Genomic DNA, 24,719 nt, shown 5'->3' with positions numbered 1-24,719 from the left:
CCGTCGCCGCCACGTGATGCCGGAGTGCACAAGCGCCGCCGCGGCGCAGTTGCCGGACGTGCGTGGCCGCGGTGCGCGCGCGCGCGCCCGGCTGTGTTTATTGTTGTTGTTCCGCGACCTCTCTGACTCCTCCTTCCGACCAATCACAGCGGAGAGATGGATGAGTGACAGGCGGCTCCGCCAATAACCGCGCGCAGCGGGCGCGGGGCGGGCCGCCTTCAGGCCGCCATGTTGTGCCTGTCGGGAGGGCTGGCGCCGCCGGCCCCGGCCCCGCGGGAGCGCGCCATGGAGCCGCGGGTCACCCTGCGCGTCACCTGCCGCGGCGACACCCGCTCCTTCCTCGTGTCTGACCCAGCGCACACGACGTGGGCCGATGTGGAGGCCATGGTGAGCGGGAAACAGGGCGGGGGGGCCGCAGCCGCCGGGAGCCGGCCCGGTGAGGCGCCGGCCCGGTGAGGCGCTGACCGGGCGAGCGAGGCTTTGAGGGCTCAGCGTCTCTGACTGCGCTTATCGAAGCCGTGCCCTCCATTTCACAGGCTGTTAGAGCTGCCGGTTCATAGGGCTGCGGTCTTGATTGTTATTTTTGCCTAAACAGTGTCATTCACTCCTGCTGTGTGCTTAGGTTGCCGTGAACGGCCTGGTTTGGAAAAAGATTCTCAAGAGCTCTTTTTTTTCTGTGTGAACAGCAGGTCTTAGCTGTGCTCTTTGCCCTTTTCTGCAGGTTTGGCTCTGTATCCCTCTGTAAAGTACATTCTATTATTTCCTGTTCTTTTTGAAGTACTTATCGTGAAGTAACACCCGTCTGTGCTTTTCTGAAGATTTGTCTGTGCCCTTTGGGATACTGAGTCACAAATAGATTTGAGTTTGGTCCTTGGTTCCCAGAGCTTTGTGTGAGGGAGTTTGGGTAGAACCGGCTCTGACTGGGCCGTGCCTGTGTGGGCAGGTCTGTGTATCCTGCTTGGTATAGCTCTGAGTTTGTTTGGGTGCTTGTTTTCAGAGTTTAGTGACAGTTGCTGTATTGGCTTCGTGTGAAATTCTGTTGTAAGTACTCCCTTGGCTATGATGAAACTAACATTATTATTACTGTTATTATTATTGTTGTTATTAATTAATTCTGTAGCAGCTGTGTCGTAGTTGAGACTGAGACAACACATGCCATTTTCAGAAGGCTTCAAACTGTTTTTATTATAGCCTGTATGCTTTTTATACATTCTTACAAAGATCATAAGTTTACATTTTACTCTTTTGTCACAAAAAACAAACAAAGTGCTTCTTGAAATAGACAGTTTAGGTTTCTTTTATTTATCCTTCTTTATTTCTTGGTTTCTATGTCAATGACCTTGGTAGGAAATTCTTTCAAGGGTAATTATAGATCCTCTTATCAAACTCCTCTCTGGCTCACAGAAGTTGCTGTAAAACCTCTTCCACACAACTGTTCTATCTTTTTTAGCTTGCTTTCAAAGATACATCTGAAGAGATCTTGTGGCTGTGTTATTTTCTTTTTTTCCATCTGTTTTTCTGGCCGGTATATTCCAGTACACATGCAGGAGGGTTTTGTTTTATGAATCGCTCAGGTTCGGAGTTTGAGCTGTATTTCAGTCCTCTGAAAGAGGCACCGAAAGGTTCAGTTTTAAAATACTTAGTGCAAGTAGAGCTGCAGGAATGTCTGAGCTGGTCAGAGCCCTGCTTGCATCAAAGCTGGAAGCAGATTACTGTGTAAGCACCGTGCTGCCCTTAATCTCAGGTGTTCTGAGAGCCAGGGTGTGTTTGTTCAAGGTGTGGTGTTCCATTACAGTTTTCCCTGAGGTACAGCCAGGGGTTGTCTCTGTGGTGGGAAATATTGTTTTAAAGGAGTTCAGCTTGTGTCTTTGTTGTATTTTGGTATTTTATTCCATGTGGTTGATGTTTATAAGGGATACATTTATAAACTTGTGAGCTCTTGTTCTGCTCGGAGTTCAGGGGAGCAGTGTGTGGTTCCAGACCGTGGAAGTGCCGAGCGCAGCTGGTTCTGGCTCTGCACTCACAGAACCTGGGCTGTGCTGCTGGAAGAGCCTGCCTGGAGCAGGATGTGTCTGTGTGCCCCAGTGTCCCTGTGTGTCTGTGTGTCCGTGTGTCCCAGTGGGGCTGTGTCCCTGTGTCTGTGTGTCCCTGTGTCTGTGTGTCTGTGTGCCCTGGTGGGGCTGTGTCTGTGTGCCCTGGTGGGGCTGTGTCTGTGTGTCCCAGTGGGGCTGTGTCTGTGTCCCTGTGCTCCAGTGTCCGTGTGTCCTTGTGTCCGTGTGTCCATGTGTCCCAGTGGGGCTGTGTCTGTGTCCCTGTGCCCCAGTGGGGCTGTGTCCGTGTGTCCCTGTGTCCGTGTGCCCCAGTGGGGCTGTGTCTGTGTGTCCGTGTGTCCCAGTGGGGCTGTGTCCGTGTGTCCCAGTGTCCCTGTGTCCCAGTGGGGCTGTGTCTGTGTGTCCGTGTGTCCCAGTGGGGCTGTGTCCCTGTGTCTGTGTGTCCCTGTGTCTGTGTGTCCCTGTGTCTGTGTGTCCCTGTGTCTGTGTGTCCCGGTGGGGCTGTGTCCGTGTGTCTGTGTGTCCCTGTGCCCCAGTGGGGCTGTGTCTGTGTGTCCCTGTGTCTGTGTGTCCCTGTGGGGCTGTGTCTGTGTGTCCATGTGTCCGTGTGTCCCAGTGGGGCTGTGTCTGTGTGTCCCTGTGTCTGTGTGTCCCTGTGTCTGTGTGTCCGTGTGTCCCAGTGGGGCTGTGTCTGTGTGTCCGTGTGTCCCCATGCTCCAGTGGGGCTGTGTCTGTGTGTCCCTGTGTCCGTGTGTCCCCGTGCCCCAGTGGGGCTGTGTCCGTGTGTCCCTGTGTCCGTGTGTCCGTGTGTCCCAGTGGGGCTGTGTCCGTGTGTCCCAGTGGGGCTGTGTCTGTGTGTCCGTGTGTCCCAGTGGGGCTGTGTCCGTGTGTCCCTGTGTCCGTGTGTCCCTGTGTCCGTGTGTCCCTGTGTCCGTGTGTCCCTGTGTCCGTGTGTCCCTGTGTCCGTGTGTCCCCGTGTCCCAGTGGGGCTGTGTCCGTGTGTCCCAGTGGGGCTGTGTCCGTGTGTCCCAGTGGGGCTGTGTCCGTGTGTCCCTGTGTCTGTGTGTCCCTGTGTCTGTGTGTCCCTGTGTCCCAGTGGGGCTGTGTCTGTGTGTCCGTGTGTCCGTGTGTCCCTGTGCCCCTGTGGGGCTGTGTCCGTGTGTCTGTGCGTCCTGGTGGGGCTGTGTCCGTGTGTCCCCGTGCCCCAGTGGGGCTGTGTCTGTGTGTCCCTGTGTCTGTGTGTCCCTGTGTCCGTGTGTCCCCGTGCCCCAGTGGGGCTGTGCCACTCCCCAGGCAGCCCCTGTTGCCTGAGGCTGCTGCTGTTCTGTTACTCTGCCCTAGCAGGATGAGTGTCAGTTGTTTCAGAGAGTTTCTGTAGGGAAAATGCAGCTTTTGTAGGAACCTGGTACAAAAATAAACTGTTGTTCCTATTCCCAAATCTTTGCCTGAGAGCCCCCTAATTAAAAAATTACAATAATTTAGAAGGAGGAGGTTTACATTTTCCATTCCAGGTGTCTGCCTTCCTGAGCAGACACCTGTCTGTTCAAACCAAAGCAGAAAAATGCAGTTTTTGTAGGAACCTGGTACAGAAATGTACAGGAACCTCAAAGGCTCAGCACGTGGAAACAACAGCTTTCATTTTATGCTTGATTTGGTGCTGCTCATTCTGCCTTGCTAATGTAAAATGCAAAATAACTGCTCAGCTTTATTCTGGGAGTTTTGATAGGCTGAGAAAAGGCTGATCACCTTTGTGAGCTGTCTCCCAGGTGCTTTCTAAAATCAGTTTAGGGATTGTTTTTGTCTTCATGTTTTGCAGTGTTTACCATGACTGAGTTTGTTAACCCTGAGCTTGTCCTCTTAGAATGGGGAGGGTTTTATTATTTATTTTGGAGTAAACATTAACCTGGCAAGGTGCAAGAGGAAAAAGATGTGTTTATTATTTTCATTAGGGAAAGTCAGTAAAGCTTGGAGGGAAGGCACTGGGAAGAGTTCAGCTCCAGAGGAATGGATTTGGTAAAACAGAGTTTGCTTCTGAGGAACTGAAGGGAGGGATGGAAGGGTTTTAATGTTATTCCCAATTAATAATCATTGTTAACTGAGGTCCTGCCTCACTGTGGTTTTGTGTTCTATTTTTTTATTACAGGTTAAAGTTTCATTTGACCTGGACAACATTCAGATCAAGTACATTGATGAGGATAATGATGAGGTAAAATCCCTGCCACTCCTCCCTCCCAATAAGTCAGCTGAAAAGTGGCTGCTGGCAGAAATGACTTTCTGTCTCCTGATAGTTGGTAATGGGTCCTTCAGGAGAGTTTTTTATGCAAATTGGGGTGGGGGAATCTTTGTCCTTTAAATAAGAAAATAGCTGAGAGACTTGTGGGTTTACTCTTAATGCAACATACATACTTTAAAATACTTTTTTAGAAGCTGCTGCCTTTCTTTTTCTCACCCTTTTGAAACACCCAGTGGTTCTCTGTGCTCTGTGGGAGGAATGTTTCCATTGAGGAACTTATTTATTTAAAAATTTTTTTATAAGGTAGTTGTAGTGGTGTTCATAGAGGTCCCAGGATGAGGGAAGAGATGAGAATCTTGACTCCATGTTTCAGAAGGCTGATTTATTATTTTATGAGATATATTATATTAAAAGAAAATTCTGTATTAAAACTATACTAAAAGAATAGAAGAAAGAAAATTCTGTATTAAAACTATACTAAAAGAATAGAAGAAAGAAAATTCTGTATTAAAACTATACTAAAAGAATAGAAGAAAGAAAATTCTGTATTAAAACTATACTAAAAGAATAGAAGAAAGAAAATTCTGTATTAAAACTATACTAAAAGAATAGAAGAAAGAAAATTCTGTATTAAAACTATACTAAAAGAATAGAAGAAAGAAAATTCTGTATTAAAACTATACTAAAAGAATAGAAGAAAGAAAATTCTGTATTAAAACTATACTAAAAGAATAGAAGAAAGAAAATTCTGTATTAAAACTATACTAAAAGAATAGAAGAAAGAAAATTCTGTATTAAAACTATACTAAAAGAATAGAAGAAAGGATTTCATTAGAAGGCTAGCAAGGAAAGGAATGATAATAAAATCTTGTGACTGCTCACAGCCTTGACACAGGTGGCTGTCATTGGTCACCAAGTAAAAACAATTTCACATGATAGGTGAACAATTCTCCAGAGCAACAAAACATGGAGAAGCTGAAGCTTCTCAGGAGAAAAGATCCTAACAAAAGGATTTTCAGAAAATATGTCTGTGGCAGGTGGTTGTAACTATTTGTGTTTGCAGCTGTGGTAAAGCTCTGTCTTTTCACTCCAGACTCCTTCCTCTGGAAAATGCAGGTCCCTGTCATTAGGCCAGGTTTGCCTCAGTGATCTGCTGTACTCAAATCCTCTGCCTGCTTTATGCAATTGCTGTAATCTCCAAGCAGATTACTGACTCAGAAAACAAATTGGTTACTTCTAGTTGTCCTTGTTGAGTAACTTCCTGCTTGGCACAGTCTCACCCTCTCATATTATTTTTGTTTATCTAGAGATTCAGAGGGGAATGTAACTCTCACACAGAATGACCTTTTGCAAACACAGTGTTCCACTGCTTGGATTATAGCTCTGCTAAATGACATGGGGGTTCTTGTTCTTGTTATTTTTCCCTAAGGGGAAATGTCAAGAAGCTTCTAACAACCTTTCAGAGAATGATTCTCCCCTTATTTTCCAGCCTGTATAATCTATAAATATATAGATGAATCTACGAAAGCTTTTTTTTGAAATACTGAGCAAACATTGTTCAGAATCCTGTGATGCTGTGAGGATTAAATAGCTTCCTGTGTTAGTGACTTCTATGTGCAGCATTGATAATTAATTTTCTGGAGAAGAATGGGCTTATGAAACACTTAATTGATCTTTTGAAACCCTTAACTGGGCATTTCAAGTGCAGTGAGCGCAGGGGTACAGGCAGTGATTTGGAGGGGAGCAGCTTGTTGTGTGCCAGAGCTGCCTCCTGTGCCAGGGCAGTAACAAACATGGGCTGCTCCAGGGCACCCCAGCTTTGGGTAATGATTAAACATGGCAGTGACAAACAGCTAAAGGGCTGCTGCTTTAGGAACAGAATAAAAGCATGTTTATTCTGAAGGGTGGTAATTTTAAAGAGAGCTGCAAAAATGTTTCTCACTGTTCCTTCTCTTTGCAGGTCTCTGTGAACAGCAAAGGTGAGCTGCTGCTTTGCTGAGGTGAAATCAAGATGAGACCCCAACTATTGCCTGTTTATTTTGAAGATGCACTTAAGAATGATTGCTTTTGCGTTTTTTTGTTTTATATATAATTTAGCATCAAATTCTTCCCAAAGGAAAGAATTCTTGATCCACAGGAACAAATTGAAAATTACTAAATGAGTGGAATGTTGTGGTTGTTCACTGTGAAATTGTGTGCTTGTTGCTGTATATACAATTTCTTGCACTAATTTAATTAGGCTTTTAATTTAAGAGAACTTACAGAAGGTAGGGGAGGCCTCTTGTCCTGTAAAGGTTTCTAAATAGTGTGTGATAAACTTAGATCTGTTGTGTGAGATAGGGGCCATTCACACTTCTTTCTATTTTTCTTTAGAGGAATATGAAGAAGCTCTGAAGGTAAATGTGCTCTTTGACTTTTTTCAATATATTCATCCTTCTGTAATTAAAACTGGTGTAGCTGAGGAAAAAAAATGGCATTACCTGGCCCAGGAAATCAGAATAGTTTTTCAAAGCTGTTTTCTAGCTTTGAACAGTAGCTTGAATGTCTTATTACTTTTTTTTTTTTTCTATCCTGGTTGGTCTTTGTTTTTATAAGTTAGTTGAATAGGAGTTGGGATTCAGGACCCTGAGCAGCAGTGGGTTGGTTAAGGGATTGATTTTCTCAAACCCTTCAAAAGTAATCCCATATTTGGAAATATTGGGCTTTGGTGAAACCCTTCAAAAATATTACCACATAGATTCTGCAGAGTACATCATTAAAACTTGTTAGAGTCAGTGCTTAGCTGCTTTATAAGCAGTTGGGCAAAATAAGAATTGCATTTGTTTACATTTCTGTTTTGCATTATTAAGTCTTTCACAACTTTTTACTCAAGGTTTGAATTTCAAATCTGATAATTTCAAAATAAATTCCTGGACAGAATCTGTTGCTTACTGGCTCCTAGGAACACTTTATTGTAGGCTGAAAAATTCCAGTAGGATATTTGCATGATTATCCTTTGGCTTTTAATAAACTTTTAAATAATATATTAATAACCCTTCAGAAGTAGAATATCAGCTGACTCTACCTTGGCATCTCTGTTTTTCTTTTTGTCTGTTAGTCCTTCCCCACCCTTTTGCCAAACTCTCCAATGCAGTGCAATACTGAATTTTTACAGATTCCCTATGCTGCTTTTAAGTGGAAAACATGGTGTATGTGTGTTGTGTTTATTTAGATTGCAGTAAAACAAGGAAATCAGCTTCAGATGAATGCCTATGAAAAGAACCCTTCTCATGCTTTGCAACTCCATGAAAAAAATGTGACAGAAAAGCTGGTGCTTCTTAAAGATGAGAAGAAGCCACTTTTGCATCATTCCATGCTAGCTCAGGGCTTAGAGGAAGAATTTAAAAAAGACAAGGACCTGACCATGCAGGTAAGAAGCTGAGCTGCATTCAAACAAAGAATTAATAAATATAATTCACTTTATAGACTGATTGTCCTCTTCAGCCATGTATAAAAACTGAGTTCAGAAGTTGGGCTCTGTTTTCAGTTCCCTGCACCTGTTGAAGCTCACCAAATAGTTTGAATAACTTCAAGAGGATAATTGGATGCTGTCTTTAGAAATGCCAGTGCTTTCATGTTGACCATTCTTAAATATTCTGATGAACAGAGCAGTTCATCTCCTGAAGCCCTCGTTGCCATCTGGTAACTTCTGCCTGACTTGATTTCTTTGGTGTGTAATTACACTCAAATGCTAATGAGGCAGAAATGTTTCAGGAAAATGTCAGTGCCTACTTAAATACTTTTCTATAAAGACACTTAAAAGCTGTTTCAGCAGTTAACTTGCTATGTTGGGTTTTTTTTTTAACTTTGCATATTTTTTGTTTGATTTGCCTTTTTTTTTCCCCCAGCAAAAGTTGAATCAGACCAGACCAGAAAGCACAAATGAAAATCCTCCAGAATGGTTTACTAGCTACTTGGAAACAGTAAGTGTATTGTCTTGCAAGTTTTTATATACTCAAACACTTAAATGTTATTGTTGTTGGAAGTGATCTTTGTGATATCTCTAGACATCTGAGCACTCTTGCCATCAGCACTTGTGACCAGGATCTTAATGAGAACTAAATGTTTAACTCTGCCTGCAAGGAATACTTTAAAAAAAACCCAAAACCAAAAACTTGATCCATACCACTTGTGAAAAGTGAAATATTTAGTTAATGCATTTGATTGAGTTTGAGTGTAGTTTTAAGTAGCTGCCATAACAAACAGAATCCTTGTGGCACATGGGAATTCCAGACCACTCATTGTGGGAGAGCATGGGGAGTGTTGCTGTTGTAGGCTCTTGATTGCCCAGTTTTGGAGATGAGTTTCCTTCCCTTCATGCAAGCTTATGGAAGAAAAACAATATTGTAAGCAGAAATATGTGATTCTTAATTTGCCTTCTTAAAAGCTCTGGATTGGTATTTTCTAAAATAAAAGTTCTCTCTGAGGAACCTGGTATTTGTTGATATATTTTATGTATTGTCATATCTATATTATGTATCATATACATGATATATGATAATATTATATTGTGTGATCTATATAATGATATGATCGTATATGTATTATATTATTATAATGTAATTATTTATTAATATAATTATAATATATAATAAAATTAATATATTAATTTTAAATTAGGAGGTGTGCTGGGGTAGGGGAAATGATTCTGAAGTAGTCAATGGCTACTGACTGATTGGGAGACTTGGGACAATGTAACTCAGCATTTCAGACTTTAAAGGGGGCTCTCATTCACCACTTCACTTTAATTTCTTTCCAGTTCAGGGAGCAAGTGGTTAAGGAGACTGTGGAGAGGCTGGAGCAGAAGCTGTATGAGAAGCTTGTCCATTGCAGTCAGCCTGCAGAATTTTGTGAGAGCTCCTTCCCAGCAGCAGCTGCACCTGCAGAGAGCCCCTTGGGCAGCAGCAGCAGCAGCAGCAGCAGCAGGCAGTGTGACTGGCTCATGTCCTGCTGCAGCTGCCACGCTCGCATCGTCGGCGTGCGCTACCAGTGCAGGTACAGGGGCTGGGAGGGAGGGAGGGAGAAACTCTCTGGGGGTTGGATGCTGCTGGGTTCATCATCTGCAGCCTGCTGGGCATGGCAGTGAGCTGGGAGTGTGGGGAACCTGCCAGGTACAGCCTGTGAGTGAGAGAGAGGAACTTTCCTGGGGTTAGGTACTGCTGGGTTCCCAATCTGCAGCCTGCTGGGCATTTCAGTGCTGGGAGTGTGGGGAACCTGCCAGGCACAGCCTGTGAGTGAGAGAGAAACTCTCTTGGGGTTAGATACTGCTGGGTTCCTAATCTGCAGCCTGCTGGACGTTTCAGTGCAGGTACAGTGAGCTGGGAAGGTGGGAACCTGACATGCTGACATGCACAGTTTGTGAGTGAGTGAGAAACTCTCTTGGGGTTAGATACCTCTAGGTTCCTAATCTGTACCCTGCTGGACATTTCAGTGCTGGGAGTGTGGGAACCTGCCAGGCACAGCCTGAGAGTGAGGGAGAAAGCAACTCTCTTGGGTTAGATATCTCTAGGTTCCCAATCTGCAGCCTGCAGGACATTGCAGTGCAGGTACAGTGAGCTGGGAGTATGGGGAACCTGCCAGGTACAGCCTGTGAGTGAAACTCTCTGGGGGTTAGATACTGATAGGTTCTTAATCTGCAGCCTGCTGGGCATGGCAGTGAGCTGGGAGTGTGGGGAACCTGCCAGGTACAGCCTGTGAGTTGAGAGAGAGAGAGAAATCCTCCTGGGGTTTCTAGACACTGCTAGGTTCCCAATCTGCAGCCTGCTGGACATTTCAGTGCTGGGAGTGTGGGGAGCCTGCCAGGCACAGCCTGAGAAAGCAACTCTCTTGGGGTTAGATACCTCTAGGTTCCTAATCTGCACCCTGCTGGACATTTCAGTGCAGGTAGAGTGTGCTGAGAGCTGGAAGGTTGGGAACTTGACATGCTGACATGCACAGCTTGTGAGTGAGAGAGAAACTCTCTTGGGGTTAGATACTTCTAGGTTCCCAGTCTGCAGCCTGCTGGACATTTCAGTGCTGGGAGTGTGGGGAACCTGCCAGGCACACCCTGTGAGTGAGAGGGAAACTCTCTTGGGTTTAGATACTGCTGGGTTCCCAATCTGCAGCCTGCTGGACATGGCAGTGCAGGTACAGGGAGCTGGGAGGGTGGGACCAGCCTGGGAGCGAGAGAAACTCTCTTGGGGTTGGATACTGCTGGGTTCATCATCTGCAGCCTGCAGGACATTGCAGTGCAGGTACAGGGAGCTGGGAGTGTGGGGAACCTGCCAGGTACAGCCTGTGAGTGAGAGAGAAACTGTCTTGGGGTTAGATACTTCTAGATTCCTAATGACACGCATGACCTGACATGCTGACATGCACAGTTTGTGAGTGAGTGAGAAACTCTCTTGGGGTTGGATACTGCTGGGTTCCCAGTCTGCAGCCTGCTGGACATGGCAGTGAGCTGGGAGTGTGGGAAGCCTGCCAGGCACAGCCTGTGAGTGAGAGAGAAACTGTCTTGGGGTTAGATACTGCTGGGTTCCCAGTCTGCAGCCTGCTGGACATTGCAGTGCAGGGAGGGAGAGGAACCTGCCAGGCACAGCCTGTGGAGTGAAACTCTCTTGGGGTTAAATACTCCTAGGTTCCAAATCTGCAGCCTGCTGGGCATTTCAGTGCTGGTACAGTGAGCTGGGAGTGTGGGGAACGTGCCAGGCACAGCTTGTGAGTGAAACTCTCTTGGGGTTAGATACTGCTGGGTTCCCAGTCTGCAGCCTGCTGGACATTGCAGTGATCTGGGAGTATGGGGAACCTGCCAGGCACGGTTTGTGAGTGAGAGAGAAACTCTCTTGGGGTTAGATAGTTCTAGGTTCCTAATTTGCAGCCTGAAGACGTTTCAGAATGTCTTCTGTGTTTCACCAACATCTGATGTTCTCTCCTGTGGTCACTGGATTTTATCTGCATAAAAGCAAGATTAATACTATTTTGAGAAAAGGTGATTGTTAAAGTGAGAGAACTTTATAATGCTGTGTTCTCAATGAACACAGTTCAGAGAACTTCATTGCTGTGTTCTCAATCACTCTTTACCTTATCTGCAGTAATAAGGTACAATAATTGTAACAGAAAAGGTTTTGTTTGGTTAACTAAACAAGAAACCAGGACTTAGAACCACTAGTCTGTAACAGTTTGTTTGGTTCTGAGTCAGTGAGACTAAGGCAAGTCATACTTAATGACTGCACTCTTGTCTGTCTAATAATATGAAATAGATTTTGATGAATGTCTGAAGTGAGATGTTAAAAATGAGAGTTTTATTTGAATGAGGCAACTGCTGTAAAGATCAGCATTTTGGGACTAGGCAGAAGCAGTAGATGAAATGCCAACAGGAGTTTTTCTTTGGATTTTTTTCCCCTTGCTGGCAGGAGATGACAGTCTGGTTTTTATCAGCCCCGTTCCTGGAGGAGCAATCTGCTTTGCATCCCTGAATGCTTGTTGACTTAGCCTCTGTATTTTCATAAGTATGCTGCTGTTTCTGGCATTGGGTTTTGATAAAATGTTCTGCCCTTTGTAGCAAAAATTTTAATCACTTGTGCTAAAGGAAGCATCAGTATTTTTCTGTGTGTTAAAAGAAGTGGGAACTGTGTTGCAGTTTTGCCAAGAAGAGAGATAATCATGTAGATATCGTGGCTCCAAATACTGATCTATAAGTGAGACATCCAGCTGCTCACTTGGGAACTGCTTACAGTGAAAGCTTCTCTTCAGAAATTCTTTTCCTCTTGATAACTTTATCTTTTCTGCTTTGCAGCCTTTGTCCAAGCTACAATATCTGTGAGGAGTGTGAGGCAGGAGCGTACGCACACGATCCGAACCACGTCTTGTTAAAGCTGCGCAGACCCATCCCCGGTGTGGCCGACAGTTACAGCCTGGCAGAGCTCTCCCCACGCCTGCCTGCCACTCTGGAGCAAGTCAGGTAAGGGCTGGCACCTGGCAGTGCCTGGCAAGGTGCGCGGGGGCGTGAACGGCCCTGGAATCCGGCTGTCTGGTGAGGGGCGAAGGCCAGGGCCCCTGTGCAGCTGAACCCAGCCCCCTCGGTGTCCTGGCCTCGGGCTGAGCTGGGGGATAGCTCGGAGCAGCGCGGTGAGAGACGAATCAGGAGGCGACCACTTGCTGGGGGTAAAACTGTCGGTTTATTACAGAAGAACCAACAAGGAGGGGAAACACCCAGCAAATGGCCCCGAGCAGGGGGCAGGAGAGGGTTTTAAGGGGAAAAGGGGGGAAGAAGGCAGGGAAACCCGGCTATCCAATAGAAATACATATTTGGAGGTACAAAACATAACTGATATACTAAAGTAACCAACTGTTATAAATCATAGGAGGGGCTCCGGGGCTACAGCCAACCATAACTCCCAGAGAAAAGAAAATTCTCGAAACCTGGGAGGAGAAAAGGGGTGATTGACTGAGCCCAAGGAGGAAACAACTTTCACTTTATAAGAGAAACCAGGGGAGGAGCAGTTTCATTTCCATAGCAACCTAACTGACAGGGTCCTGGGAAAGGAAGAAACTATTTAATACAGAAAATGGGGGGAGCAAACTAACAAACTTAAGAACACACCACAGCAGCAAGGCTGTTCTGAGTGCAAGGAAACACCTGTGTTGGAGTTGGGGTTCAGCTTTTATTTTAGAGATAACAAGAAATGGAAACGGTACTTAAATTTTCTTAAAGGGCATAAGTCATAAATCTTAGTGTTTTTAACATCAAAGTAGAAAATACAGACTTTTTGGGTTGTAAACTTTCAGAGCTTGCCTTTTCTTTGAGCATCCTGTGCCTGCCTTTTTTTGTACTTTCAGAAACAATTCAAAATAGTTCCACAAGCAGCTGTGAGGATGTTCTTTTAAAATCATTTGGTATCCAGTCTAGAAGCATGGGATATTTCCTGAAGGGGTTCCCTTGAGACTAAGACTGTGTTGGGTAAAGATAAATTCTAATCAATTTAATGTAATCAGGTGTGTTAATTGCTTTGCAGGCTCCAGAAACAGATGGACAAAAGATTTCTGAAGGCAGAGAAGCAAAGATTGCGAGCAGAGAAGAAGCAGCGAAAAGCAGAGGTCCGAGAGCTCAAAAAGCAGCTAAAATTGCACAGGAAAATTCATCTGTGGAACTCTATCCATGTGTTGGAAACAAATGGCTCACCTGCTCTGAAATCTGAGAGTGTCCAGCCTAATACCTTCCTGTAAGGCTTGTTGTTAACTGAGCATCTGGTGGTTGTGCTGTCTGACCTTTTGTTATGAGACCAAGTTAAAGTAACTGGAGGAAGGTTATGGAATTGCTCCTTTGAAGGGTGATTTGTCATTTGACTGAGTGAGAATTTTGTCCAAATGCCATTTGTAGAGTCCAAATGCAAGGTAGAATGTTTTTAATTGAGAGGGGAGAGTGGGAGAAAGGAAAAAAATAGTGGCTGATGGTTATTACTAGAAACTCAGTGATTTATGTAGATTCAGGAGGAAGGGGAGTGCCTTGGATTTTACATACACATGCATGCTCATACAGAATAACATTTACTGCCAGTTTTTAAAAAGTCTGTATCTTCCTGCTTTAAGTGTGTCTGCATAAAATCAAGTACATTCTGTATATTTATATTCACTGCTGTTTATTTTTTTTTAATGTGCTCTTAAGCTGAGGTTCATTAGACAGCAGCCTTTGCAGGCAACTGCTCTGCATTTCCCACTCCCTTTGAGTTTATGACTGTGCAGTGTAAAACTTGTACAGTTTGTTTCTTTAATTCATCCCTTCCATTTAGGGCATTTAAAATCCAAATTAACATCAATCAGCAGCTGAACTTCACTTTTGGTGTATTTTTTTTTGTTTGTTTCTTCTCCAATCCCAGGAGTCCTAATCAACCCTTCCAAGCCATTGTCCCAACACTGAGTGCAGTGTTTGTGGATGAGAATTTGCCTGATGGGACTCACTTGAAACCAGGAACAAAGTTTATCAAACACTGGCGAATGAAGAATACTGGCAATGTGGAGTGGAGCTCAGACACCAAGGTATGTTATCTTTGCTCTTCCTTCTACACACTAAGATCATCTTGGGAGATAACATTTGTAGGTGAATTCTCTGTTAGGACCTGTTTAAAATTTCCTTTGGCCTGTTGAATTACAGCTGGGAATTTTGAGGCAATAAGCTGTGTAAGTGCTCTTCACAGAAGTGTAGGCTGTGGGAAGGGGCAGATTCAGAGCACCATCACTGAGTGTGTTTCCCATTAATAGTATATCCCTCATGTTATAATGGTGCAGTTTGACCCTGTTTGCAACTGTCTGTTGCTTTTCTGGGCTCCAGAACCCTTTGTAGCTGCCTTTGTGTTAAAAAAATGGGGGTATCTTTGTATTGATAGTGATTAATGTGGGGATGTGTACTAGAACCTTCTTCTCCATGCCTGGCACCTACAAGGCCTTTCAGCCTCTGCTTCCTACTGCCCACACTTTGTAGAGAAGCTTGAGAAGTTAACTTTTGCCTTTTTCTGTTGTATTTTTCAGTTGAAACTCATGTGGGGTAATCTGACCTTGGCATCTGCTGAGAAAAAAGACGTGATAGTGCCATCCCTTCCATCTGGACAAGTAGGAACTGTCTCAGTTGAGTTCGTAGCTCCCAACATAGAAGGAACCTACACCTCTCACTGGAGACTGTCCCACAGAGGGGAACAGTTTGGCCCAAGGATCTGGTGCAGTATTGTGGTGGATCCCTCTCCAGCTGCTGACTGTGTGGAAGGTGATTGGAAGGATTCTGGCTCCTGTCAGAAGAGTAAAGCTTCCAGAACCAAACAGGCAAGTCACTCACCTGCTGTTTGGGGCAGCTCAGAATTGCCTGGGAGAAGGAGCATTGTGTGTTATTTGGCATAATATTCCTAACTAGCTATTCAAAGGAGTTCTTTTAGCTGTTTGCTTTTAAATTTTATTTTAATAGGAAAAAATACAGCATATATTGCATTTGTAAGTTATGAAGTAGTTCTTTGTGACAGGCAGGACATCAGCTATCAGTGTGTTGCAGCTATTTGGCTGCTTCTTTGATTGAACTGAAGCACTGCAGCATTTCTCTTTGTTAGGTCTTGTCCTTTTAGCTCTGTAATGAGTTGATTTAAATTTCTTTCAAATTACTTCTGTGTTGACACAAAACTCAGGCTTTAGATTTCATGTGATGTTTTATTTATTGTGGCTAAGGGGCTTATTTTTTTTTTGTTTTGTTTTTGCAGGATGCTTCCTTAGAGACAGAAGCAGGTGCTCAGCTGATAGGTGGAATTGCAGAGCAGACTGAAATATCTCTGCCAACTGTTCCTTTAAAGATCAAAAATCTGCCAAGTGAGAGAGAATTTTATATCCCATCTGTTGATCTCCTCACTGCACAGGTAAAGTGCTAAAATTCAGGTAGATATAAAGCAAACCACCTTGGGTTTCATGTCTGGGTAGGTAGACATGAAACCCAAGGTATGTATCTGCAAGAATAAAACTTCTGAGCCCTAAAAATGGCCTATTTTCAGAAAGAGTATATTGCATTTTATATAGCAGAGCTGTTTTCTCAAACTGGTGTTAGGCAGTGGCATTATGTGGAAGGAATGTGTAGGACAGATTAAGAGTCTCAAAAAAGAGAATCAGCATTGAGTCTTTCTCTGGTTCTAATAAGGGAATTCTGAGCTTTGTCCCTTGCTGCCCTAATTTGAGCACCATATTCAATGATGGAAATATATATTGTGGGAAAGCTGCCCCTGAGATTGTGCTGAGGAACAAAGTGTTATTTGTCCATCAGGGGGATCTGTGCTGCCAAGCACAGACATGATTCAGGCTTTGCTCATGGAAACTCTGTGTGTTTTTCCTGTAGGATTTGCTGTCCTTTGAGCTGTTGGACATTAATATTGTGCAGGAATTGGAGCGGGTGCCACACAATACTCCTGTTGGTAAGGCTCCTGTGCTCTGGGTGCTCTCTGGAGCACAGACAGCTGTGCTTTGGCTTCTTTTCACCTTCATATCCCCAAGAACATAGCATTCCAGATGTTGAGGAATGTTGCCATTGTCTTTGCACAGCCAGTGGCAGAGTAATGCAAAGCTAGTTGTTTATTCCACCAGATTATCTTTCAAAATAACTAAGTTTCTTCAGTCTTGAAAGAATGTCCCTTAAAAAGAATAACTTTTAAAAAATGTTACCTCATGGAGGCTCCTTGTCCTTTAGTGCCAATTTTCTTTGCTCCCTGTGTTTTCCAGACATGACTCCATGCATGTCCCCTTTGCCACGTGACAGCCCCTTGCTGGAGAAACCTGGCTTAGGGCAGATAGAGGAGGAGAACGAGGGGAGTGGATTTAAACTAGTGCCTGGTAAGCAGCAGTCCTGAGGATATGGTCACTTCTCTGTAGTCAGCAAACCTGATGTCTAAAAGGAATTCTAATTACTGTCTTCCTCTTCTTTGGAAAAAAAAAATAAATTGCAGGTTGTTTGGCTCATCAACCTGGAGTCTGACACTACATTAGGGATTATAGAGGTTGGAGAATAATATATATAGATTGGAAATAGAACTCATAGAATCACAGAATGGTTTGGAAGCTTTGGGTTGGAAGGGACCTTTAGAGATGATTCAGTTCCACCCCCTTGCCATGAGCTGGGACAGCTTCCCCTGTCCCATGCTGGTCCAAACCTCACCCAGCCTGGCCTTGGACACTTCCAGGGATCCAGGGGCAGCCACAGCTGCTCTGGGCAATCTCTGCCAGGGCCTCACAACCCTCAAAAGGAAGAATTTCTGCCTAATATCTAATCTAAATATACCCTCCTCCATGTTAAAGTCATTCCCTGCTGTCCTATTACTGCATGCCCTTGTTTAAAATCCATTTAAATGCTTCTTTTGATTTGTCTGACCCCTGGAATTGTTGGGAGAATGAACAATCTACCCTTTATAGACTAGGTTATACTCCAAACACTCCAGGTGTGCTCCCCATACTTCTCAGTCACTTTTGTGTTCAACTTGAGCTGAATTCAAAAATCCTTCAATTTTTAGAAATAGCACACAGAATCAGTATTAGCTGTGGCTAGTATAAAAAATTCTTCTTATAGTTACATTTCTTTTTAGTGGTGGTAAAATCTGTGATGTTTCCCTTTCCAAGGAGTGGCAGAAGGCTGCCTTTCTGTGGACTCTGCTGTGGTGAAGGTGAAAGCTGAGCATGCATTGAACCAGGAGGAAGGGGAAGAAGATATGAGTGGGACTCAGTTTGTGTGTGAAACTGTGATTAGATCTCTGACCCTGGATGCTGCACCTGACCACAAACCCCCACAGAAAAACCCCAAAATCCTTCAGAGTAAGTACTGTCAATAGCTGCCTTCTCTGGTTTGACTTGTTTGCAGTCAGACATGAGACACAAATTGCTCAGCTCAGGTGGTTGATGCCATTTAATTGTTTTTCCTGATTGCTTTTATCAGACTCTTTACACACACTGCAAGACACCTTCAGCTGCAATACAATAACTGAAGAATCTCCTGTGATAAACAGTAATTCCACTTCCAAAAAGGAAGCAACCATTCATCAGTCAGAACCAGTGACAGAAAATTCATGTGGTAAGTAAAATGGGTTTGAATGTAAGATAAAGCTGTAAAAAAAAAATCGTGTGAGAAGATCTGACACTGTTTTAGGAAATTGATCTTCATTAGATGAGGAGAATTGTTAGATTGTCCCAGATGTGAGAATCATTACATCAGAAATTGGTGTCAGTGCTTTAACAAGCAGCTGGCGTAACAGCTGCTGTTTAAAGAAGTGAAATTGAGACCAAAAGTTCCAGTTGGGTATTCAGATAAGTGCTCATATGTTATGCATGATTGGTGCCTCCATTTTTTTTGTACACATAGCTTGCAATGTTTCTGACCTGTTTCTAATGTGTGTAATTCAGGAGCTGAAATAGAGTTCTTTATATAGCTCCTACTCCAGTTTTTACTATAAGCATTATTACCAGCAGTGTATTTGCACGAGTTAACATGAGGATCTGTTACTCTTTCACACTACACCCTGCCCACAGCAGGGAAAATGACACCATGAATGGCAGCAGCTGAGGTTCACAGTTATTCCTAAATACTTTTTTCTTACAGCTGGGACAATTCTGTCTCTGCTGTTTTCCATACAAACAGACAATGGTCAATACCTCACTTTTTTTCCTCCTAGGGGACCTTCCACTGCCTGCTGAGAACACAAGCCCCCAGAGTGCTGCTGGCAATGGTGATGAAGAGGAAGATGACAGAGATGATGCTCAGAGTCAGTGCTCCTCTGCTTCCTCAGAGGATTACATCATCATCCTCCCGGAGTGCTTCGACACCAGCCGGCCCTTGGGTGACTCCATGTACAGTTCAGCTCTGTCTCAGCCTGGTTTAGAGAAGACAGGAGAACCTGAAACAGCAGCAGAGATCCCAGAAGGGGGAAACCAAGCACAGATCCAGAGGGTCAGTGATCCACTGACAGCTTCCCAAACTCTGGCTGCAGTACCCTTAACCCCAGCAACTGTGGACAGCCTACCCCAGGCACAAAGGTAGGGTTTGGGGATGGGAACAAAATGGTGATGCTGGTGTTGCTCTAGAGTCTGCAAGGTTTGGTACTTTCCAGGCAAGAATTGTAACAAAATTTTTATCATATGCTGAGGTAAATGTTCTTAAATCCTGCAACTTTAGAGAGGCTCTGTGTGTGTTGGGGGCTCTGTGTGTGTGTGTTGGGGGCTCTGTGTGTGTGAGTTGGGGGCTCTGTGTGTGTGTGTTGGGGGCTCTGTGTGTGTGAGTTGGGGGCTCTGTGTGGGTGTGTTGGGGGCTCTGTGGGTGTGTTGGGGGCTCTGTGTGTGTGTGTTGGGGGCTCTGTGTGGGTGTGTTGGGGGCTCTGTGTGGGTGTGTTGGGGGCTCTGTGTGGGTGTGTTGGGCTCTGTGTGGGTGTGTTGGGGCTCTCTGTGGGTGTGTTGGGGCTCTGTGGGTGTGTTGGGGCTCTGTGGGTGTGTTGGGGGCTCTGTGGGTGTGTTGGGGGCTCTGTGTGTGTGTTGGGGGCTCTCTGTGTGTGTGTTGGGGGGCTCTGTGTGTGTGTGTTGGGGGCTCTCTGTGTTATTAACTCACTGATTTAAATGAGTGCAAGAGAGGGAGAGAAGGGAGCATGTGAAGTTTTTTCTTTTATCTTTTCATCCTGACTTGCTGATGTGTGTACATGTAGAATAAAAGTAGTGATGTTTTTGCCTTGTGTTCTCAGGAATCTTTCATCCCTTCAGAATTCTACCTTCCAAGAACCAAACACAGCAGCTTCAGAGCATGTCTCTTCTGCTCCTCATGATCAAATACCAAGAGAAGGTATTGACATATTTAATGAAGGGTGCAGACTATTGCTGTCACCTATTCTTTATGCCTAGTGTTGAATTTGATGTCTCCTTTCTCTTGAGGAGAGCAGATTTTAATTTTTCTCTGGGTGTTGAACTTTTGCTATATGGATGTTGCAAATAAAGAAATAATTGGCTTTGTGGATCAGTTAAGAGCATCTATTATGGGAAATGGTAAAGATTTAAGAGGATACTCAGAAGTACTTACAGGCATCTGGAAAATTACCTTGCTCTGGAATTATGAGCTGTGTATTTAAGCTGCTGTTACAGTGACTGAGACAGCAGTTCCTCTTTGTTGAACACCACTGATGAATCACTCAATGGCTCTGAAAACCTTCTGACTGCTTTCACTGCAGTGAGAATCCTGGATTCTCTGCATAACTAAACTTAGAGTATTAATGTTGTACTGAGACACATTTTTTTCTGTTTGTGTATGTGTTGCATGTCTCCAGCTTAATTAACTGGATATGCTGACATTTTGTCTTCCTCTTCCAGAACCCAGTGGTGAAGATAATCATGAGCCAGGATCTTCTGCATTTCTCACTAAGTTCTCAGAATACCCAAGGTAATGAAGGTGAAGCTCTGACTTCACAAACACTATTTTAGACTGAGAAAAGCTTAATTAGACACCTAGGAAAAAGCTCTGTAGATTTCATATTGTCAATAATTTGGAGAGAAGCCTCCCTTCTTAAAGCAAATATGCTGTGTTTTCATAAGATCTTAGTTTCTACTTGGGCACAAATCAAAAGGATGCAGAACTGGCAAACCAAAGTTAATGAAGACCTCAAGTTGAGTGCTTCTAAAATTCTGTGAGGTTTTTTTTTTCCTGGAAAATCTCAGGCCTCTTAGGATGGGGATTTTACAAGCTAGCTATAAAATAGTCTTAAAATACTGAGACTGGAGAGGTAAGTCAAAATGTTGATTAAGGATATATATGTTAGAATACATAAGAGTGTATATTTATATATATAATATATAATATATTCTAATATATAATATATTAGAGTATAGAATATATATCTATAATGGATTATTAAGTAACTCAAGTATTCATAGGAAACAAATAGAAGTTACCCTACCCTGAATGGATGTGCCAGTGCACACCTTTCATGTAGGTTTGTTTTCTTCTAAATGAGAGCACTGAACTCTTTACAAAAGGTCACTTCATGGAAAGCACACACCCATAATTTAATTTAATTTTTCAAGAAGAAGGAATTAACTTCTTGTATAGCTCAGTTCCCAAACACTGCTGATTCCTTTGGATCACAGGCTGTTGTCTCCAGCAGTCCTTGCCTCAACAGGCAGCAAATTGCATTTCACTGAAACAAACCCTTGGCTTTACTGACTCTAAAGCAGCTCCTGGTTTCTTCACAGGTACCCTCAGGGCAGCAGCATTGCAGGAGAGCTGGTGAAAGGAGCTTTGTCAGTTGCTGCTTCTGCCTACAAAGCATTATTTGCTGGGCCACCCATTATGGAACAGGTGAGTGTCTCTCTGTGTGCTGTGTGAGCTTCATGGAATGACAGATTTACAGGTGTGTGGTTTTTTAAATGTATCAATATTCTATATTGGAGTTAATGTAAGAGTAATGTGAAGTTTGATGGTGTCCCTTTGAGGTTGCTGCTCTCAGCAGAGTGGGAAATCCATGCCCTATGGATGAAAACATGGCTCTGGTAGCCTCATGTAGGAGTAGTAGCTCACCTTTGTAAGTGAGCAGTGAAGGGGATTAGAAATGGCTTAAATGGGGCCAGAAGAGCCTCTGTGGCTCAGTTTGATTCTAGCATAATGCACAGTTCAAATGGCAAAAAACAAATTAGCTTTTTAAATTGATCTTACTGTCTTTTGTTTTCGGCAGCCTCTGTGCCTCAATTTGATTCTAGCATAATGCAGGGCCCCTAGTTCAAATGGCAAAAGACAAATTAGCTTTTTTAATTGATCTTACTGTCTTTTGTTTTCAGCAGCCTGCAGCTCCAGAAGAGCAGACTGCTGCTCTGCTCTCCAGTCTGTGTGAGATGGGATTCTGTGACAGGCAGTTAAACCTGAGGCTGCTGAAGAAGCACAACAACAACATGATTGAAGTGGTCACTGAATTGCTTCAGATCAGTAACAGAGACTGGTGCAGCAGGTGCTAAACCTACTGGAGAGAGGAATAATCTTCATTGAGTAAACTCTAATTAAAGATTGCAACTAGCAGGCTGCTCTCAGCTGCTCTCTGTTTGGAGGTTTGGCTTAAAACTTCAGCTTTTCTTTGAGCATTTGACTTCTTCTTTTTACCCTCGTGGAAATGTCAAATAACTCTTGTGGCATCTCTTGAAATGGATACCAGAATTTCAGTTATTATTTAGACCTCATGGTTAAATGAGTAGTCTTTAAATCTCTAATTTCAGATCAAATCCTTTTACCAGAGAATCATGTAGAACTAAACTTTGTACCCAGGTGAGAAATTCCCATTTTATTGTGTATATACTTTTTTTTTAGGCAGCTGGAAATTTTTTGTTGGCTTAATTAGCTTTGGAATAGAAACCAGTGTAAAATGCTGCTATAAAATGTAGTTCTGCTTAATTTACAAGAGATGCCTGAAACTAGGAGTTTCTTTGTTTCTTCTGAGGATTTAGTAATTGGTTTTCCAATGTGTGATAGTAAAGTGACAAATTTAAATCTTACAACTTATTCTAAGAAAAAGAAGTTGCTCATAAAAGAAAGCCATCTTGAATTTAGACTTTTGAGAAGTCTAAAAGTGGAACTGTTCAACTGATGAATACCAGTAAAGTTGTTTTTGTTGCAGCAGAATGAAGCAGGAAAATTACCACCAGCAATTGAATCAGTAATGATAGTGCACACCAGATCTCTAACTGTAGAAGTGTAACCTACATAAAATATTTTGTTAAAAATGGAGTGTAAGGGTAGGAAAGGCTTTTCTAGGAATCTTTACAGGCTCTTTGTAAAAATATAAAAAATTTGACCGTTACATTTTTTCACTAGAGTGCAAACATTTTACTCTGTTAATACCACATTAAAAAATGCAAGAATGTGTAGGAATCCAGACCTGGAGTATAAATTTTTGTAATGTTTAGGAATGGAAAGAATGCTTGAAGCAGGGATCACATGACTTTACATGAGAGTTTAAAAAATGCATTTACTGAAGCACTTTCAAATGTACAGTCTCCTCTGATGGTTTTAGCTGGCCCTGTGTTTCCATGGCCACATCTGTAGAATTCATTTTTCTGCTAAGATTTTTGGATGCCCTTATTTAATTTGGAAATCTAAGAATTCCTTTCTGAATATGCTGAGAGATTTGATTCTGAGGAATGACATAAATGAGCACCAGACACTGCTGTGCAGTGAGAACCTCTCAGAGTCCAGTCCCTCAGCAGGTGACAGTGTTGGCTGCATTCTTACTTTCAAATAAACATTTTTTCCTTGCTGCAGTAAGAGACCATCGATTCTAAAATATTTTATATTACTCCTGCTTCAAAACTAGTGTTCTGTTTTGTCACAGCATAGCTGAAGCAGTGTCAGTATTGTGCTGGCCAGGTTATCAGTAATTTTTTAAAAGACTTTAGTACCCATAGAGATAAAAATACCATTAAAATAGTCCAAGAAAACAAATGTATCATACCACTTTCCTTTTAAACCTATTTTTATAGATTGTGGAAGATATACTCTTAAATGTTTATTTTGAAATACAGTAGAAGTATTTTGCAGTGTTTGCCATCTCTCTGTACACCAGTACAACTGTGTGCTGTGGACCAGGTAAAGATCCTTCTGTGACTTTCCACCTTCACTTGGATGTGGTTTTTTTTGAGTATCTTCTGATTAATGCCAGCTCTAGAACAGGGGTGAAATGCAGAAGCTGATGACACTTTGAAGCATAATGTGGTTTTATTTGCTGGGGTGTGTCAGGCCCAGCAGGACCCATGTTCACCATGTGTACCTTTGTACTTGGAATGTTCATGTGTTCTGTAAACTACAAAACTGAAGCATTGGAGGAGGAACACTTCATTGAGGATTGAAGTGGCAAGTGTGAGATGCTGTTCTCTTTATGTTACTTTTTACTAGAGTTTAGATGCTGTATGCTCAGGCTTAAGATAGATATATTTCTGTTGGCTTTGTATATTTTGTTAATGGATGCATGATATAATTTATAATATATTCTATAGAGCAGATGTGATCTCTGTATCTTATTTTGGGTGAGCTGGGGGGTTTGGGATGTGTGGTGCTGTTCACAGGAGTCCCAGGATGAGGGAAGAGATGAGAATCTGACTCCATGTTTCAGAAGGCTGGTTTATTATTTTATGATATATATCATAGTAAAAGAAAATGATAAATTAAAATTATACTAAAAGAAAGGATTTCATCAGAAGGCTAGCAAGGAAAAAAAGGGATGGAATGATGATAAAATTTTGTGACTGACCAGAGAGTCTGAGACAGCCAGACTGGGATTGGCCATTAATTAGAAACAACCACATGAGACCAATCACAGATGCACCTGTTGCATTCCACAGCAGCAGATAACCATTGTTTACATTTTGTTCCTGAGGCCTCTCAGCTTCTCAGGAGAAAAAATCCTAAGGAAAGGATTTTTCATAAAATATGTCTGTGACAGGGATGATGTTGCTATAGAGTCCCACAGAGCACAAAGCAGGACTCACTCAGAATGCTGTTTACACTTATTTATTGAAGCAACGTGTTGCTTTTATAGTTTTACAAGATGTTTACATTTACTTAAGGAACACAGATGTTGCTGTAGAGCACCACACGGTGCAAGACTCAGATCCGAAGGCTGTATAAGGGGCGTTTATTAAAGCAACATGTTGCCTTTACAGTTTTACAGGATATTTACATTTACTTAACAAACCCATACGCTGTCCATTGGTCATAAGAAAGAAACAAAACTCTCAATAGGTGAAAAGGAGCCATGTCACTCTGTGAGCCAATCAAAGTCTGTATCTTTTAACTTTCTCCACATTGCCATGGTGATAGCCTTGGTACCTTCCCTGAGAGAGATCCGGGGCTTTCCTTATCTTCAGGAAGCTTTCTCTGGCTCACAAGAACAGCACAA

The 24,719-nt window shown here is 43.1% G+C and overlaps 1 protein-coding gene across 4 annotated transcripts; it reads left to right on the top strand.

The window, feature by feature from the left end:
• The first annotated feature begins 63 nt into the window (after positions 1–63).
• On the top strand, positions 64–23,823 carry NBR1 (NBR1 autophagy cargo receptor). 4 transcript variants are annotated; one of them, XM_064733737.1, is made up of 21 exons: positions 65–387; positions 4,195–4,257; positions 6,245–6,263; positions 6,658–6,680; positions 7,496–7,693; positions 8,172–8,246; positions 9,083–9,318; positions 12,098–12,262; positions 13,317–13,523; positions 14,178–14,337; positions 14,827–15,114; positions 15,540–15,692; positions 16,163–16,238; positions 16,543–16,653; positions 17,434–17,625; positions 17,747–17,881; positions 18,480–18,840; positions 19,536–19,633; positions 20,155–20,224; positions 21,034–21,139; positions 21,619–23,823. In XM_064733737.1, exons 1-21 carry the CDS (start codon positions 229–231, stop codon positions 21,787–21,789), a joined length of 3,066 nt encoding a protein of 1,021 aa, XP_064589807.1. In that variant the 5' UTR covers positions 65–228; the 3' UTR covers positions 21,790–23,823. The 4 variants fall into 4 exon arrangements, with proteins under 4 accessions (XP_064589810.1, XP_064589808.1, XP_064589807.1 ...); XM_064733736.1 differs by having other exon boundaries at positions 21,616–23,823; XM_064733740.1 differs by lacking the exon at positions 16,543–16,653 and having other exon boundaries at positions 64–387.
• The last annotated feature ends 896 nt before the right edge of the window (positions 23,824–24,719 follow it).

Source organism: Zonotrichia leucophrys, chromosome 27 (assembly GCF_028769735.1).
Source record: "Zonotrichia leucophrys gambelii isolate GWCS_2022_RI chromosome 27, RI_Zleu_2.0, whole genome shotgun sequence".
In the NCBI taxonomy this organism is placed as follows: domain Eukaryota; kingdom Metazoa; phylum Chordata; class Aves; order Passeriformes; family Passerellidae; genus Zonotrichia; species Zonotrichia leucophrys.
This window is presented reverse-complemented; position numbering and strand designations above follow the sequence as displayed.

Excerpts from the sequence above, each read along its gene's own strand:
- NBR1 (XM_064733736.1), top strand. The coding sequence starts at position 229 with ATGTTGTGCCTGTCGGGAGGGCTGGCGCCGCCGGCCCCGGCCCCGCGG. Across the intron at positions 6,681-7,495 it reads AATATGAAGAAGCTCTGAAG|ATTGCAGTAAAACAAGGAAA; the intron begins GTAAATGTGCTC and ends GTGTTTATTTAG. Across the intron at positions 12,263-13,316 it reads GCCACTCTGGAGCAAGTCAG|GCTCCAGAAACAGATGGACA; the intron begins GTAAGGGCTGGC and ends ATTGCTTTGCAG.